This window comes from Dinoponera quadriceps, unplaced genomic scaffold, assembly GCF_001313825.1.
Source record: "Dinoponera quadriceps isolate SergipeBrazil2010 unplaced genomic scaffold, ASM131382v1 scaffold316, whole genome shotgun sequence".
Classification (NCBI taxonomy): Eukaryota; Metazoa; Arthropoda; class Insecta; order Hymenoptera; family Formicidae; genus Dinoponera; species Dinoponera quadriceps.
Window position 1 is genome coordinate 1157870 of NW_014554530.1, and position 18480 is coordinate 1176349.

The 18480-nt window shown below is 38.6% G+C and overlaps 1 protein-coding gene across 1 annotated transcript in view; it reads left to right on the forward strand.

Moving 5' to 3' along the window:
- Nucleotides 1–18392, forward strand: part of LOC106751892 — a 25092-nt gene extending 6700 nt beyond the window's left edge. Inside the window, exons 2-5 of the mRNA XM_014633143.1 lie at nucleotides 10396–10687; nucleotides 15280–15575; nucleotides 16527–16724; nucleotides 17563–18392. Coding sequence (XP_014488629.1) covers nucleotides 10399–10687; nucleotides 15280–15575; nucleotides 16527–16724; nucleotides 17563–17598 — 819 coding nt within the window. The 5' untranslated portion in view covers nucleotides 10396–10398 and the 3' untranslated portion in view covers nucleotides 17599–18392. The remainder of the gene's footprint in view (nucleotides 1–10395; nucleotides 10688–15279; nucleotides 15576–16526; nucleotides 16725–17562) is intronic.
- The last annotated feature ends 88 nt before the right edge of the window (nucleotides 18393–18480 follow it).

Sequence of the window (18480 nt, forward strand, 5' to 3'; positions counted from 1 at the left end):
GGCGGGGGAGGGGGGGGGGACAAATAACGGCGAGTTCGTCGCGCATGGCTTATGAGGTACTGCTGCTTGACTTTAGGCTCGCGTCCTGCAGCCTGGCGATAGCTACCTTCGAATTGTCGATAGGAATAATTTGCCTTGTGTGAAACTTCGGTATTTATACCGCCGGTAGTTCCCGCTGCGAATTCTAAAGCTAACAAATTGCTGGCTAAACTGGCAAATATCTTTTATGAGCGCCGCTGCGAACTCCGTATCGATATATCGACGATTAATTTCTAATACGGCAGCGACGTATAGATGCGCGAATTCAAACGGTAATAATTTCAATTGTACGTAATTTGCTCAAATCTAATTTTTATGATACTGCCGATAGTGGATTTAAATAACTCGACGATGAAATCTAATAAAAGATTCTTGACAAATAATCAACTAAAAATTAACTGGTAATAATAAATATTATATTACATGTTATCACCATATAATTATTATTATAATTATCGTATAATTAAGTTTGGCTCATTTATGATGTAATTGAATTACTGCAACAAATGTAAAACAATTTTCACTGATTTAAATTTTCACTGACGTATATTCACTTTTTATTAATATTCACCGGTATTTTATGTTACACGGCGGGCACTCTCGCGACCTCAATCAATAATTCGTTCAGACCGTGCGGTGCGTGCGATTAAGTGCACGGAGATAGGAGATGCGTTTGCCCGGTCTTGTATGGCAGCATTGAAATGACGATCTAAGAGATAACTATTGTGATTCCTTCTTGTTTCACATACGTCGTGACGGAAACGTATTCTATCGTTTCTCGATTAAATACATTACAAATAAATACATTACAAATAAGTAATGAACGTGATGCGTATCGTATTCCAACGTTCCTAAAAATTCCAGCAGAAATGATTCGATTTAACATTTCCACACGCAGCGATAGTTTATTCGCTCTAGAAAAATTTCAAGAAGATACGTGCATTTACATAATTAAACAGAATTAAAGAATAGAGAGAGAGAGAGAAGAATAATAATCAAATAATATAATTTATAAGCCTCACATATTATGTATTATTTTTCATTATTCAAAATAAAAAAAATATATGATAGCAACATCGTATTATTGAAATTTGTGTTGTTGCTTGTCTTTTTTAAAATTAAAATGCAACATAATTTTTAATAACGTACTTTTCACGTAACATAATTTTTAATAAATAATTTTTAATAATTTTTAATGAAACAAAAATATATTTTGTACGCAAAACGTATTACATTTGACCAGGAACGCAATAGATAAAATGAACCGTAAAGTTGATTGTTTACTACTACTTGTAAAAATAATAGAAAAAGTAAGAGTAAAATAAGAGTACTCGAATATATGTGGAAGTGTAGAGAAGCTCTCTCAAATTTCCTCTCTTTTCTCTCTCTTCTCTGAGATAAATTCGACGTAGAGAGGCGGAAAAGTTCCGCTCGTCGGTATACAAACGTTTCATTTTCTCCGAGTGGCTTCTGCTGGCTCCGATAAAGTTTGAACGGTCATTTCGGACAGTAATTGCCGCGGTTGGTTGACCAAAGACGATTCAAGCAGCTAAATCGCCTGAATGAAGGATCGATTTTCCAGGATAAGTGAAAAGTGCCGCAATATTCCCACCCTTGTCGCGCGCGCTTATCCCTCGTCAAGACGTCAGCCAATTCCCGTTCAAACGAAATGATAGTCGACGCCTGCGAGTCTATCGCGGAATACCTATTCATGTAACGTGGAGCACCGAAAGAAGTATTATCTCTCGTGGCTTTCCTCGTCAGTTGACCTCGATTGATTCACGCTGAGAGGATCAGAAGTCTCAATATTATTCAATATAAACGAAATAACAAAAAAGAATGATAGTATTACTTATTGTTACGCAGATAATATGAGACGTTTCGTACAAAGGCGAGCTTGTCATTTAACATAGACAATACTGATATATATTTTACATATTTACGTTATTGTAATCTTCAAAGAAAAATCTTCAAAGTCAAATTCATTTATCACGGCTTAAAATTGAGCAAAATTGTGTCATTTTATGTACTGAATCAAGCAAAAAATTCGATTCAGTTTTCAAGTAGAATTTGACTTTATTGTATTCCATACCGAAACGAATTTTTCATCAACCGAGTAATTATCGCCGTTGTTTGTAATTCTTTATCAACGTTCTGGCAACGTTTTCCGTATACCGAGGCCTACTTTAAGTCTAACTCAGTTGTAAATTAAGTGGTCAAAGGTCTTCTATTGTGCTCCTTTGGTGCAACAAAGGGAGGGAGTTACTGCTGTTTTCTCCACTTGAAAGCTCAATGCAGATTCTAAAATTAAAAATGTGTAAAAATAATATTTGGATTTATAGTGAAAAAATAAAAATCTTGCCTTTATCACACACCGAGAAAATTTATAGTTACTTTTGATGCCAACCATAACCTTTTTGAAGTTTAATCGTAAAAATAGTAGTGACATATATGTAAGGTTATTATAACTGACACTATAATAACACTCACTAGAAAATTGATTCTCCTCTCTGACTATAATTCTTTTATTATGATAATTACAAAGACCATATATGTTTCTCTCAGCGTATATGCTGTATAAATGCCATATGTGCGTATAAATGCCTCACATTATGTAGCAACATGTAAACAGTGTCAGTAATATGGACGAAAAAGTCCAGTTTGAGAAAATTATTCATCAAACGGAAGAAAACAGTGCGTTAGTAAAAGTTCATAAAATGCGCCGGGCTAAGTAACGCGATGAACGAGCGCGAATATCTGCGAAAATCGGTGGCTCGTTTCTTCTCGCGACCTAATTTCCAAGCGAATGTATAGCGCAACGTATCCAGCTGTCGTCGACAAATAAGACCGAGAATAATCGCGCGGGCGGATTTACGGCGGCTACACTTCAATTATGTACGCTCCCGAGGCATATTTGTACACGCCACATCGGGCATACGGAAACGCGAGATGCGTCAAAGCGGCTTATACCGCCGTTTACCCCGGGAAATGCTTTTCCGGCGGGCTGCATTTTTACATTCATGGCAACGTCACCTTTCACGAGCAGCGGTACGCGCGCGTTTCCGCTTTATAAATGTAATTTACACGCGAGCCAGCCTGAAACGAGTTTTAAATTGTTTTCGAGAGAGAGAGAGAGAGAGAGAGAGAAAGCGTACATCTCTTAACCTCTTCGGAGCTCTCGAGCGTAACGCTCGCGAATTATTGCGCAACAATTGCGAGAAAAAGCGAAGCGATCCCGCGATATATGTATCGGATCGTTAGGTATTCCGCTATTTCAATAGAGAACCACGTAACATTTGAGAAAGCCTATATAGAGATCTCGCGCCGACAATTCATGTAATAACAAGAAACGTCTGACGTCAAAGGAGGACACCAAGGAGGCATCATCACGCCCAGGATTCCGTTTCGTGGAACGGAATATCAGCGGGTTTGATTTACTTGTTTATGCGCACGACTGCCATTTCCGTAAATCACCGCAGGATTGTGAGAAGAAGTACGAAGGGATAGCGCGTTCCATCGCTCGGGGGAATCGATTATCCGAGGCGGTGCTGCGCTCCTACCCTCTGTGAATCTCCGGGATGGTCCGGATAATCGACTTTTTCCGCAAGTTCGCCACCTCGCCGCGCGCGACATTATATCGCCGCGGGGATAAAAAGGGGGAGCGAAATCGTTTCCCGGTCAGTCGATTTCTCCTATGAATCTCCGCCGTGATAACGACTGCTGCCGCGCAAACCGAAGAGAATCGCCGAGGCTGGCCGGTGATCCACATGTGTAACGGTATAGGTGCAAAGCATCCCCCCGACATGCAGTTCCTTCGGAATATATTTACCGGCGAGAGCACATGTTGCACGGCCCCGCCAGCCACGGCGTGTCTCAATAATAAATCACGTTATCGAGCGCGCGTTGCGAACTGTCATTCGAAAGCTCGATCACCCTTCCGTAGATCATGCCGGGCGGAATAACTCTTCACGAAATGAACTGCGAGTATCGGCGTTCACTCGAGTTTTTCTTCCGAGAGGATTTACAGCGTCCACGCGAAGAAAATAAATTTCGCTCGAACAGGAAATGTTTGTCAATATAGTGAGAGCAGACAAAAATTTGTTCAGGCAGCAAAAAGTTTGTTTGGACAGCAGAAGGCTTGTTAACAGTATTAATCGTCCATATATCCAGCAAGTAGCAATTAATACCTTTAACAAATCTTTCTGCTGCCCAAATAAATTTTTTGCCGTCTAAACAATTTCTTTTTTGTTGCCACTGTATTGACAAACATTCGAGCGACATTTGTTTTCTCCGTGCAAAATTACAAAAGAAATGGTCTAAATATTGGGGCTAGAAATTTATATTCGAAGCTTCGACTCTTTCAAGCTTAGGAGCTTCGAATTTCTGAACTTTTCACACATTATATTCGAATAATGAAATTTTGAGGTGTAAAAATTTAAATATCCGAATATTTGATTGCTTAAATATTCGAAACTTTAAGAACTGAAAAGTACGAGTGCTCGATTACTGAATTCTTCCATGCGTAGAGATTTCTTTCTAAATAGCATTTAGCATTCCAAAGAATGTAATTTTTTCTTGCATTGTATCATGCTGTTATATATGGCGAAATTTGCATTTATTTTCAAATAAATATCTGTTGTTTATTATTTGTATTTTCTTCGTTCACTTTGTTTCAAAATAGACAAACGCAAATCTCAGAATTGAAAAGACACCTGTAACTAATACTTATTGAGCAGCATTTTGTTGCATTTTCCAAAATTAGGGTGACTTTCATCAACTCCGGTTAAATTCGACTGACGGTTAACTCAATGGCATTCACTAATCGTATTAGATCAGTTTAGCTAATTAGTCAATCCGATTGGTCAATTCTATTCAATTAACCGTCGGTTGAACTTAACTGGCGAAAGTCACCCTTACTTCTATTAAAAAGCGTTGGCATTTCGATTCTTCGAACAGAACTCAAAGATTCGAAATCGAATTATTCGAAGCTTCGAATTCGGCCGTCAAATGTTGAATTATATTCGAAACTTCGAATACGTCAAATAGTATTATCCCTACTTTAAATATATATTTTAAAATATATATAATTTATACGCAAAAAATAATATTTCGTATATGTTGTTTCTGTAAAACAAGTCAAAATAAATAAATAGAAATACTAAATCTAAAGAAAACTTTTTCTCTGTGTACGATAAATTTATTACATTAATATTCGATGTAATATAAATTATTGGATTTACAGTTCCCAAAGATATTCACGGTCTGCTAAATTTCGATAGATTCTCTTAAGACGCGATTATCGCGCGATAATGGAATCAATTCTCAATTCAATCTTACTCTTAATGCCGGTGTGTGGTCGCATTTAGCAGTAATACACTCACTAACAATAAGAAGCACGTGTCGTTCTCTATCGGGGATCTATTAAATCCCGATAAAATCTAATGATGCGAGCGTACACCACATACATGTGGCGCGATCGATGAGGAATCATCGGCGATGAAGAGGTGAAATTCACGCGCTATGAATGTAATGCGGGACAATGCGAGACGCAATATCCGCAAAAGTACAATAACATTCAGTGGCCCGTCGAATAATTCGATTGCATTTCAATGATGGTGCACGTGCACGCGACATGCGGATCATCGAATATTCATAGTGGGGAAAAAAATACATAGAAATGGAAAATAAAAAAAAAAAGAACGAAATCTCGTTATAATTCGCCTCCTATTAATTTAACTGTTACTTATGCGAGATAGAGTCTGAATCATCGCGATATCGGATCGTAATGCGTGCAACCACCCGAATTTTCGAGATCGAATACAAAATCAGTCTGTCGCGCGATCCGATTCTCGAATTACAATTTAAATAGCTCCCTATAAATCTCACTTGACGTATCCTCAACCGATCAGCGCGCGGATACTTTAATGCACGGTAATCCGCAGAGCCCACGCTTACGGTTGCAATGTATGTGTGTGTGATTTATTACGGAAAATTATTCCCTCTACGAGGATCATAGGAGGGGATCGCAATGTTTCCTAATTTTCCTTGTTTGTTCAGAAATCGAAATAAAAATACAGTCTTATTCCAGTCTGCTCCCCTCACTCTCTCTCTCTCTCTCTCTCTCTCTCTCTCTCTCTCTCTTTCTCCCTTTCTTTATCCACCCTACACAATAAAAAATGTGTTAAATTTAACATATTTTACATGTTCCAGACAATTCACATATTTTTGTGTTAATTCAATACAAATTTGAAAAGTAACACAAATATTATGTGAAAAATTAACACAAAATTAATATCCGTAATATAATCGACATTGAAGTATAAAATGTATTATTTTTATCGCTTATATATATATCGACCCAACACAAAATATTGATGTAACCCAAACATAATGTGTCATTAATTAACACACGGGTATTTTAAGAATTTAACGGAAAAATTTCAACAAGCACCGATTTTAACCCAAATACAAAATGTTTCTTTCTATGTATCTCTAAAAGCACGTGACAATAATCGAGATAATTCACAGAAATCTACATAAATGAGAAGTCTTTCAGTTTCATTCTCGGAAAAGTGAATTACACGAAGCTCGCATGCGTGGCGGGGGGTTCTCTCTTTCTATTACTTATAATCCGCATTATCTTTCAAAGCACACGAGAAAGAATATTGCGGGGCGACGTTTCGCGGGTTATTCGTTGAGACAGTGACAAGAGAAGCGAGTGGAGATTACAATCATCCCTATTCTGCGAATAATGAGAGCTTTATGGCGCGACGCCTCATTCCGGGGCTCTCCGCTTCAGCGCTGCCGGAACAATATGAGCTTCCGCGGTAGCGCACCGTTTCCGTTTGCACTTTTCATCGCGCGGCGATGCACATATTCCACTAAACTCTCCCGAATGCATCCTACGAACGGCCGATCGAACGAATCAACGAACCGCGCGTTTTGATGGACGATTGAAATGCCGCCGAGCGTATATCGCAAAACTAATTGTTTCTAATGGGATTTTGTGCTACCGCCTACACATTGAAGCGTGCATCATTCAATATCCGTACGGGCGCGTGCACGAACGCGTGTGTTGAAAATATATCGATTTGCCAAAGTGATTACGCTCACTGTTGCAGTTTGGCGGATTAGCAGGTGATAATAATCTCTATTGCAATAACGATGCATCCATCTTCTACTTATAATAATATAATATATAGGGAAAGAGAGAGAGAGAGAGAGAGGGGGATAATAAGTATCAACAAATCTTGAATATCTTCGAGATATAAAAATCTTTCATTTACGATTAGATGTAGATGAAACAAGTTTATATTTACAGAAGGTGCTCGAAATGATGACCAATGGTATCGATGCAATTTGTTAGATAAATTTTTCTGCTATTTTCTTTTTTCGAATGTATTCAAGGCAGTGTAATAGTTATTGCCTCATCCTGTATATGTTAGAATTATTATATATATATAAAATTTCGGAGAATTATGTGTTTAATTTCATCACTGAATTATTATTGATAGACCCAGATAACAGAATCTGTCTAAAATCGAAATACAAGACGTCTTATATCTCGATATTAGACATTCTATTGCCTGGGAGGATATGGAATGATCGATAACTTTATCCTAACGAGATTGATTGTCGACCAAATATATAACGTTAAAAATTGTTGTACGATCTCAAAAACAACATGCGCAATCTCTAAATTATCCTAATACATCTCTAATTAAATTTGTGTGCGTGTGTGCATGCGTATGACGTTAATTATATACATATATTCTTGATATTTATTTCATCTGTCTAATTCGCGAAACGGCAGCCCTGGCGCAGATATCCGTAACTATTTAATATCCAATATAATTTCTCTAGTGAGAAAAATGGTGGCGGTATTAAAGGATTACAAGGCAGCCGAGCAGTCGCGCGTGTACAATATCGCGTCAGAGAAAAATAAGTGAAAGAAAGGCGAAACTTCGCCGTCGGAGTTCCGTGAACGAATAATGCTCATTCCCGGAGGAATTACTCGAGCGACGTATCGTGTACCACGAACGCTCGAGGAAGGAAGGATCGACGCTGCCTGTCGAAGTCTGCTTTTTCTTTCGCGCCAAGTGAGACCGATATTTTCCACAATTCGCGAAATTGTCAGCACTTGGCTCAAAACGCTCGCGCGCGAACGGTACCTCGCATTGCCTCGCCGCAGCGAAAAGCTCCGAAAATCCCGGCCGAGATATAACAGAAACTCGGATCGCTAATTCGATTCGTCGTTGTCATTCGGACAGCGGAAACGACGGTAGGCTGCGGTCTCCATTCGATTTGCATCCCGCCAATTCGGATTGGGAATAGGATTTTCGAGGACAAGCGTAATTAAAGTGCTCGAGAGGGTGCCTCCTCGAACCGGCGGTTGCACTCAACACGCGCGATGCCTAATTAGTACGGGTTACGATGCGGTACAAACAGCTTGTTGCTCCGTGTAGTTAGCCTACGCGTTCTCGATAAAAGCGTCCAATGTTGCAGCTGAACTTGACGCGCATTGTAAGGAACCAACGCGACGTGAGAGCGCGGAACTAAATCGCGATCGAGTAGTCGAGAGAAAGAAAGAGAGATCTTTCTACTGTTGTGATATTAAATTATACAATATATACATGCATATATATATATATATATATATATAACAACTGTAATATACAATATTATAACAAACTTGGACGTGTTAACTTATAATTTAACACAATTAAACGTTTTAACACGTTGACTGCCACGGAACTTTTCACGATTCTGGTCTAAAAAGCCAATTTGATTTAATCAAGTAATGAAGCGACGAGATAACTCGTAGTTGGCATCCTGGGCAAGTAAACAACCTACGAGACATCTCGTAGTTGGCAGTCAACGTTTTAAATGACGTAATCTGAAGCTGCAAGAAACATGTAGAAAGAGCTTCAGTGAAATGTGTTATTTTTAAACGATTATTGCAGTATGAAAAGCAGGTTTCTCGCCTTTGCAAAAATAGTATTTTATATCAATCGCTGCATTTCATTAAATACCCTGCACTCGACATTACACGAATAGACTGAGAGGTTAATTCAACCGCCACGCTAGAGACTTTGCAACTGCAGGGTTGCCTCCCAAAGGCCTTAGAAGACTGTTCAAAGAAGCCTCGGGGTAGTCAATGTGCATTGCGGAGCGCGTGGACTCAACTCTCTACCGGATCGAGTATATATCAGTTACAGTATATTGCTAAGTTCTGAGATTTTCCATTTGTTGGATACGATCTCGACGCTGCCGGGGGCAAGTTTGCGCCAGAAAGCATTTCGACAACTCCTCGTGCAGTCTAACAATACGCCGTTGTATTCGATTTTACGTCACTCGGTTTTATCGTTATTTACGTGTGTACGCGTTGCGAATTGTGAAGCATATCGGCGAGTTTACGCGACTTCTAGAAACTCGAAGGGCGCTAACTCGGGGTGACGAAGCTGCGACGTCCTGCGAATAAAAATTTCACGGACGAAATTTCGGTCCGGTCGAATCGGAGGGCTCGGAAATTTTGGAGCGACTCGCGCAATTTCCCCTCAGTATTAAAGTCTTCATACGGAGGAAAAGAATTTGCTGGCGCAGCGAATTTTATACTGTCGCGGTAAAATCTGTCAGTTATTATATGGGCAGCGAGACGATTTGTTAAGGACACTAATTGCTATTATTTGCTGGATTATTTGCTGAATCTACAAGTTATTTTGCTGTAAGGATAAATTAGTAAATGTGAGAAAAGGCTATTTTGTTCGAAGAACAAATTAACGTGTCCTAAGGACATATTCACTCGGCAAAATTTTTTTCTATCCTGGCAAGAAAATTGTTCCTGCTCGAATTACGAATTATTTGCTAATTTGGTTATACCGACTAAATTTTATTGCTGTCACAATGAATATGCAGTAGCAACGATGACTTCACTACAATGGTTGAAAATAATGTCACACATTTTTCACGAGTTCCTCCAATTAAAATTATCAACTAATAATAATGTTAATAAAAGTTGAAACAATAGGAGTCAATTGCAGTTATTGTTTGCTTGCATTAAAAATTAATAATATAGTTAACAATAGTTCCATTATCCTAATTATCAGTTTTAACAACAGACACTTGCATTCTTTACCGAAATTACTTTTTCAATTCGTCACCGCCGCGCACGTTTTCAGTCGTGCAAGAAGAACAGCGAGAGTACGGAAAATGATTTCCCCGATTCGCCCGAATCGCGTTAAACTGTCACTATGAAAAAGTTATCTAGATTTTTTACAAACGAAACGAAACATGATCATCTCTTTCGCCCTTCCCATCTGCCACGTGCCATTGATCTCGTCGTTGCGTGGGTTTCAGAAAATGCGCACCACGGCCGTGTGTATTGCCTTCGTCGTGACATGCACGAGCGGATCGTTTGTCTCGGCTATACGGTACATGGACCCGCAGCTAGGAAGTAATGGCGACATCGGCGACAAACGAATGGATCTGATCGAGCCGTCGTGCGACGAGCTGCGCGCCATGTGGAGGTACACGAAGAGGCAGAGCAGAGCCGCCAAGGGCAACGTGTACCCGTTGTACGGGGGGCCCTCGGGAATATTCAAGATGCGGTCAAAAGCCGACCGTACCAAGGCCGGCACGATATATCGAGGTGAGTCTCGCCCGTAATCGCGACGAATCCCGCGAAATATATATATATATATATTTTTTTTCTTTTTGGCAAATATATTGTATCAGGGATGTTTTGGATATTTGAAATTCACTGAATTCTCGGGTGAAATTCCTCCGTGGAGATGCATGCATGCACGACATGCGCGCGTCGACTTACGATATCATTTTGCATCGCTGTTATCGACAGTAATAAAAGCGAATCCTTTCATGCTTTCGGCGGATGAAAGAGCGCCGACACGACACCGCGGCGCGGAAAATACGCGTGCGTTTTATCGATTTCGCGTATCAAGTCAGCGCATACGTCAGCCGTTTGCCGACGAGCTGCCGGGGCGCAAAGCCGCACATTGCAAGTTGCATGCGAGCCGCATGCAAGCTACGCGCAAGCTGCAATAGCATCTGGCAAATACGCGACGCACATGTGGGTCAAGCGCATCACTTTACCGCTATACACGCCAACACTTACGCTAACGAGTATACATGATTCGAGCTAATTATCGGAGGGTATGGCGGACTGGCTATTGCTTTGAAGCCCAGTAACGCTGCAAGCGGAGTCGGCCCGCGTCTAAATTTGATCGACCGCCAAAGCGTACGTATTTAACAAACGGCGCGCGAATTCTTTTACATCGGTTTTACATCCGTCTGTCAGACGAATACTACAGTTTCCCCATTTTTGCCCGATTACTGGTAAAAAATGCAAATATTAGAGGAGAAGGTGGTATTACGGACCCCATTTATATTTTGTATGTAACAATAACTTTGTTAATATCAATACTTTAATATTGGACAATTTTACGACTACATACGTCGAAGTATCGTTCAATCGATTGTAGACTCAAAGTTGTAAAAGATTTTATTACTTAGATTTTATTGCTTGTCCTTCATAAAAATATGGCGACACTGCATAGTAGGTCGTAAAGGAACAGAGGTGATAATGTGGGGCTTCCTGCTAAAATAATAGATTTGAAAAGTTGGTTTTATTTAAAAGAACACAGTGGTTTCTTAGAAAATTATATATTTATTCGAAATAAACTCTCAGAAGGAACAACAATGAATAACTGTAAACTTTTAATATGGGAACTAATTTATTTTTCAGAAAATAGATACAAACCGCAAAAAAAAACATTTCTACAAAACAGAAAAGCTTTCAAACTTAATATGAATTATTGATTTATCGAATAATTATTTCGATATGAAAGCCTCGAAAAAGGAGCTGTATTAGATTTATTTTAATATGGGGCCAAATTAGCAAAACTATATTGTTTAATTTTAAACATAATTCGAAGTATACGCAAAGGAATAAAATATTAAATAACGAACGAAACACTCAAATGTATTCGTGTGACAATACGCCTAAGTTTAAGAAGAATGAGGAAATATGTGTAATTAATTGCTAAAATGTACCTTAAAAATGTTTTGAAACGTTTTCGAAAATGCGCTATAACAAATGCCGGCTATTGTATACTAGTATATTAAGGTCAGCCACTGTCTATAACAGCTGGCTACTCAACAAATAATTCCACAAGTAATCGTTGGAATCCGTCACCTAATGACGGAAATATTAAAGAGAGAGCCGTATAATACCACCTTCTCCTCTTTCATTAAAAAATCGTTCTAAAATGTGTTTTCTCTGGTTCCTCGAAAAAATTATACTGCACAGATAAATATTGCATTGAGGCCTTATAATCTATCCGGAGAGAGTATTCGTCTCTGAGACGGATGTTCTCCGGGAAATCACTTGAAAATCGTATTCCGGCTTAAAGGCGAACTCTCCGCTCCCCTCTCGTCCCCCCCGGCCGGCCCTTAATTACACAAGAATCGATTGAATGCTACGTGGAAATTCCGCGGAAATACGCGGCACGATCTTATCGTTCGAACGAGGTCGAACGCGATGTGTTGCGGACCTCCTTTTCCACCAATCTGTTTTGCGATTCGGCGGCACGGCGACGGTATTATCGCTTAATAAGAACGTTAATATTTGCCGACTATAACGGCCACAGCGGCAGTTCATTAAATCTCCCGCGTTTACTTACGTAATGGACTTGAGTATAGTCTCAAAAGAGTAGCGGAGTTTTTCAATTAAACTACGATTAAAGTTACACAGCCGTTGTTGAAATGAAATTAGTTCATTATTTACGTTCGTCTTCGCGAGTATACAGCACGGTGCCGTTAACACGGTAAACTTATTCCCAACCGCCTTTGAACATTTTAACTTCTTGCGGAAACAAAACTTACTTGCTTACTTATTCGTGTAAGAATTGCTTATCAAACGTTAATTTAGCGGTAGCAACTGTTTACCGACGACGATGAGTCTATTAGCAGAAATAGCAAAGAGGAGGAAAGGATCTCGTTGCTATTCTTCTTTTCTTTTTATAATCGTATTCTTCACATCCGCAAATCGAAACGAAAAATTGTCGTTTCACGATATTATCATCCGAGTCGAAATTTTGGTTCTACATTAAGCCTATTAGTTCTACATTAGATCTTCAAGTGAAGAAAACGGAAATAACTTCTCATTTATAGGAGCATTATTAGTTCAGCTTCTTTGATGCTATAAAGGGAATTTAAACTTCCCGAGAGGAAATTTTAAATTCTACATTAAGACTTCAAATGGAGAAAACTTCTCATATGTAGGATCAAAAGAAGTTCAATAGAAGACCTTTGAAAACTTAATGTAGAACTAAAATTTCGATTCGGGCACACACAGTTCAATTTCGAGATTCCCCTATTTCCATCGAAAACTAATTTCCGTTTTACCTGAACACAATCGAGATTTTCCTACCACTTAAATTTAATTTTATTCGAATATATTACTCGAAATTCTCATATAGGAACACTCGAAAGCTTCACAGCGAATTTGATATCAAATTATTGTGACTCCTAGAAGCGAAGTTATCGGCGATTGCATCGAGCCGTGCTCTTAATCAATTCGGAGTTATCGAAGATACTAGAGTATCGCGCTGCAAATCCAAGCGTGTCATTTTTACACGCGTAAACAATTAAAAAGTGACACATTTGAATGAGGTTCTTTTTACATGTTTCTTGCAGTATTAGGTTGCGTCACCTAAAATATTTCATTCTGTTAAATTATAACCCGGGAAAAAAAAGATCATGCATGAAACTTGCCCATATATGATTATATAATCTGTCTCGCGACGAAACTATCGAAAATTTGAGTTGTACGGTAGAAGGAAAAAAGTTGAATAATTTAGATAAGATACATAACGGCATAACACGTTTTAAAATGCATCGTAGAAATATTTTATTAATAAAAAATATCCCGCGGCTTTCGTTCCCGCCGACGACGACGGTGGATTATGAAGTCAGCATATGAGCTCGTCAATATTCAGTGCCAGCGCCGAATCGGTGAGAGAGATGTGCGTTATCGCGAAAAAGAATTTCTTCTCACCCTTCCTGTTACTTTTCCAAGAGATGACACGAGCGACATCTTATACGTTTCCTTTAATTCTCAATTGGTGACATAAAACCGTTACGTTTAAAGAGACGTTTACGTTTTCTTTATATTCTATATAATTCTTTCTTGTTTCGTTTATGATGTATTAAAGGCATCTCTAAATCTTGCTGTTCGGAAGCGGTATTAAACTAGGTCCCATATGCCTGCGTAATAATCAGTACCACAGGCATGTGAGAGAGGTCACAACGCCTGGCCACAGGCAATAGGATTCTCGTAAAGACACGTTGTTGACGATAATACAGTTATGTTTGTGGTGTAATATGCACGTTATATGTAATAAAGCAACCGCTACGATTCTAATGGATGATATCGTTATTTAAGAAATTGTAGCATTAATTGGCGAAATGTCAATGCTTTCCACGTGCTACCTTACTTCACTTAGTTTTCTCATAAATAAGATATCCGTCAGTTCATCGAAAGAAAAATTCTTTTGATTGATTTTGAAAAGGAATTTCGGATAAACATTAAAGAAACTCTGTGATTCTGAGCTTGCGTGCTGAATAACAAACAATATTAATTCTACCTGTTTAAAGATTCCCAACAATCTTCAGTTTGATAGAGCAATTTTTATTAATGTTTTTTTTTTATCAAGAAATGTAGCAAAAACAAAAATCAGCACCGGCAAGAAAATCGCTGATATCTCTGTACTGAAGTAAATGGCCAATACTTCGAACAACTGCTGTAAATAATTTGTTCTAGTATTGTAATAGTTTATTGGTGGAAATGGATTTATACTCGGAAAAATTACTTATTTCGATAAACATCCGAAGTTTGTCGGTCTAATTTTGGGACACCTTATATACGATATACTAGTAGTCAATAATATTTGAATCCTCAAGAAGATTTATTCCAATTATACGCGCTGTTAGAAATTCTAACGGTTCATGAGCAGCATTTTTATTCCGCGTATATTCCTCTTTATATAATAATTAATACTGTGCAATATATCGTGCAAAAGTGCTTTACACAAACGCCTCTCACGCGCAGACAGAAAAATATTCTTTGACATAGCTTTTTTATTACAAAGTATCATTTACACAAGAGAGATCGCTATGAGAGAAAAATGGATGAAAGCTGAGTAGGGTGTTAATTATTCGCAGGGAAATATCCCGGGCAAGCCCGCAGTCGAGCGGCCGGAGGTGCGCCGATTTACGGGAAGATGGTGCACAAGGCCCCGGCAGGGAGTAGACTGCGGAACGGGATGAGACAACGCCCGAGGACCTTAGAGGACATGAGGCTTTTCGGGACCCTGAATCGTTACATACCGTCAAACAGGCATCAGCGTGTAACCAGTTTCCGCGTTGGTGGCGGTGTCTCATCTCCAAAGGTTCCTCAGGCCGGCAGTTTCGAAGCGCTCAAGAACCTCGTCCAGGCCGAAAGAGCACGTGAGCTGCGGGTTGGTCTCTCCTTTGTTAACTCCCTCAGCTTTCCCCTGCTTGAAAGAATTTTCGATATTATCGTATTTAAATTTTGAAACTAAGTTGAAACACAATAAACTATTATTAACCTTGTTAAATTTGTTAATAAAGATAAAAAGTGCACTTTGAACGATTTATAATTCGCGGAGAGATTTGAGACCTTCTTTATAAGAAAGTATTTGGTGGATCACAGAATATTTGTAAAAAAAAGTATTCGAAAAATTAAATATATATGTATACACATATATACGTATATCTATAAATTTTCGAATGTTTTCTATATTTTTTACATAACGTATATACGTAAAATGACAGAATTGTTGAAATTAGTTTTCAAAATGCAAGTTTAAGTTCTTACATAATAAATTATGATAATTATCATATGTATTATATGTATTATATGATTTTATATTTCACACATTTATAGTATTATTCATATTAATCATAATTATATATTAATCATAATTAATCATAATTACAATGTTATATTTATGATAATAATTATCAAGTTTAATAATACCATTATTAATAAGAAAACGGTCGTTAATCGTACATCTTGTTATTCAAAAATGTTTAAGAGAGGAACTCAGCAATCAGAAAATGTTAATCGCTAATTATAGAGTCCGGTGTTTATTACTTCAGGTGTAGAAGTTCGCTGTTTTGTTAACTTGTAAGCATCAGTTGATCCTTTAACCCGTTGTGCTTTTTGCGATATTGACTGAAAAAGTTTCGCAGAGTAGACTTTACTATGAAATTGCACGAGAGAAGATTCAGCGATATTGCATTTTCTTCAGTATGAGTTACATGACGTAAATGCCTGTGCTACTATCAAAGTAATCTCGACGAAGTAATCCTTGCCGATCCTTCTTAAGTCTCGTGATATTTAATATGTACGCTGAGGTTGTTTGAGAACGAAATGTGTGCTTCAGGAGCAGCATATCGAAGAAATAATAGCGGAAACTGCTTTGAAAGAGAAAGCAGAAGAGGAGGAGGAAGAAGAACCCATACAACAATCACGAGGACATTTCTCTAATCCGATGTCATCATTACAAATACCAAAGGAATACTACGACTACAATAATCGACGCTACATGTCAAACATACCTAACAATGGTCAAGCTTGGTCGGTGAGTTTCTTCTTCCGCTACTAAAAGAATTGACGGAGAAAGTTCTTCGGATTCCACAACTTCTCGTTTCATTTATTCCTAAATCTGATTTCCTCCCACTAATATTTAAACGATAGATAAGATCTTTTGTGTTAGAGACGGTCCAATGAATTTTTGTGTTGTTTTAACGTGGGAGGTATGTTAAAAAGTACACAAATGTGATGTTAAATTAACTCCTTCACTTTGTCAACATGTTTTCCATTTTTAAATAAGACAACATTTTCGCGGACCGTTTTTAACGCAAAACTTCCCAGGGGAAATAAAAGATTATATAATTAGAAATTTGCCTATATATGACTATATATAACCATATATATTCACGACGAAAAAATACTGTTGTTTATAAATTATATACAAATATAATCGAAGTGAATGCACCTGGCTACTTGTGCTTCTAACAGCACATGATATCGACATTAAATTAAATTAAATGACATAACATCATTTTTTCCGTATGGACACATATGATAATATATGTAACCACATATATATAGGCAAATTTATATATGAAACCACATATATATGGACAATTTATATATGATTTTATATAATTATATATAATCATATATAATCATTTATCACTCCTGGGTTTGTACCGTGTAATTATGACAGATAATACATATGTGCGAGACAGAACGTTCGTAATAGATTTACATATTCCATTTCCTCTCTCTCTCTCTCTCTCCCTCTCCCTCGTCGTATTATTCTTGAGTGTTCTCTCCTTTAAATTAATCAATACTGAATTATTTTGTACAACTAACTACGAGAGAGTCTCTCGTCTCTGTCTATGTTTTCGCAGAGGAACTGGCGTCGCGGGCAATACGCGGGACGTTAGTATGCTGCGAACTGTTGCGAGGAAACGGTACAAATCGAAAAACTGCCGCATGCATACTAGTGTTTGTGACCGCTCCGCTCCGATGGGTGCAGCTACAGCCACACCAGTTGCAGCTATCGGCAAGATATCACGACTGCGAGATTACGAGCGAGGCTCATTTCGAAAATCACGCGCGTCTCGACGTTCTCTGAGGCTCCGGCAACTTCCTGCGCAAACTTTTCAATCTTTATGTCGACAATGTAAGTGCAGCTAGAACAAACGCGCCTTTTAACCTGATATCTGCCAGTATCGCGCGACTTTTTGCTAGAGGGACGCGATTTCCCTTATTCTTCTTCCTTGACTCACCTCGGCAGCATCAAGATGAGCGAATTACGAGAGAGGAGGCAGACAGGATTTAAAAAGTGGCAAATATCGGGTTAAAAAAGCATCGTGAGAAAGACCCCGCTCAGAGTGTGTATCCGAATATCGCGTGCACACCTCTAACGCGGACGGGATTCAATTTATTCAACGTGCGTAGGATAAACATCGATTTACACATCACTAATTTGCACGATCTTCGAGTCGATCGAAGATGCGCGTCGTCTCGCGCGACACTCTGTACATTTGGACAGTCCGACATTTCACTCTTTCGTGGACGTTTCAACATCTTTTCGCGCTCGAGACTTGTTGTGAAACATCGCAACGTGAAGAGCAAAGTCAGAATAGTTTCCCTACGTCTACGTGCGACAACTGTTTGGTCGGGAAAGCCCGGGAGTTGTTTTCGCGATATCTCTCCGGGAAAAGCTGCCCGAGTTTCCGATTTGAATACCCGAAGTGAAATCGTTCAGCGATTTCTCGAAATCCCTTTGTTTTGAATGCGTGTGTGCGATCAAAGTCTCCTTA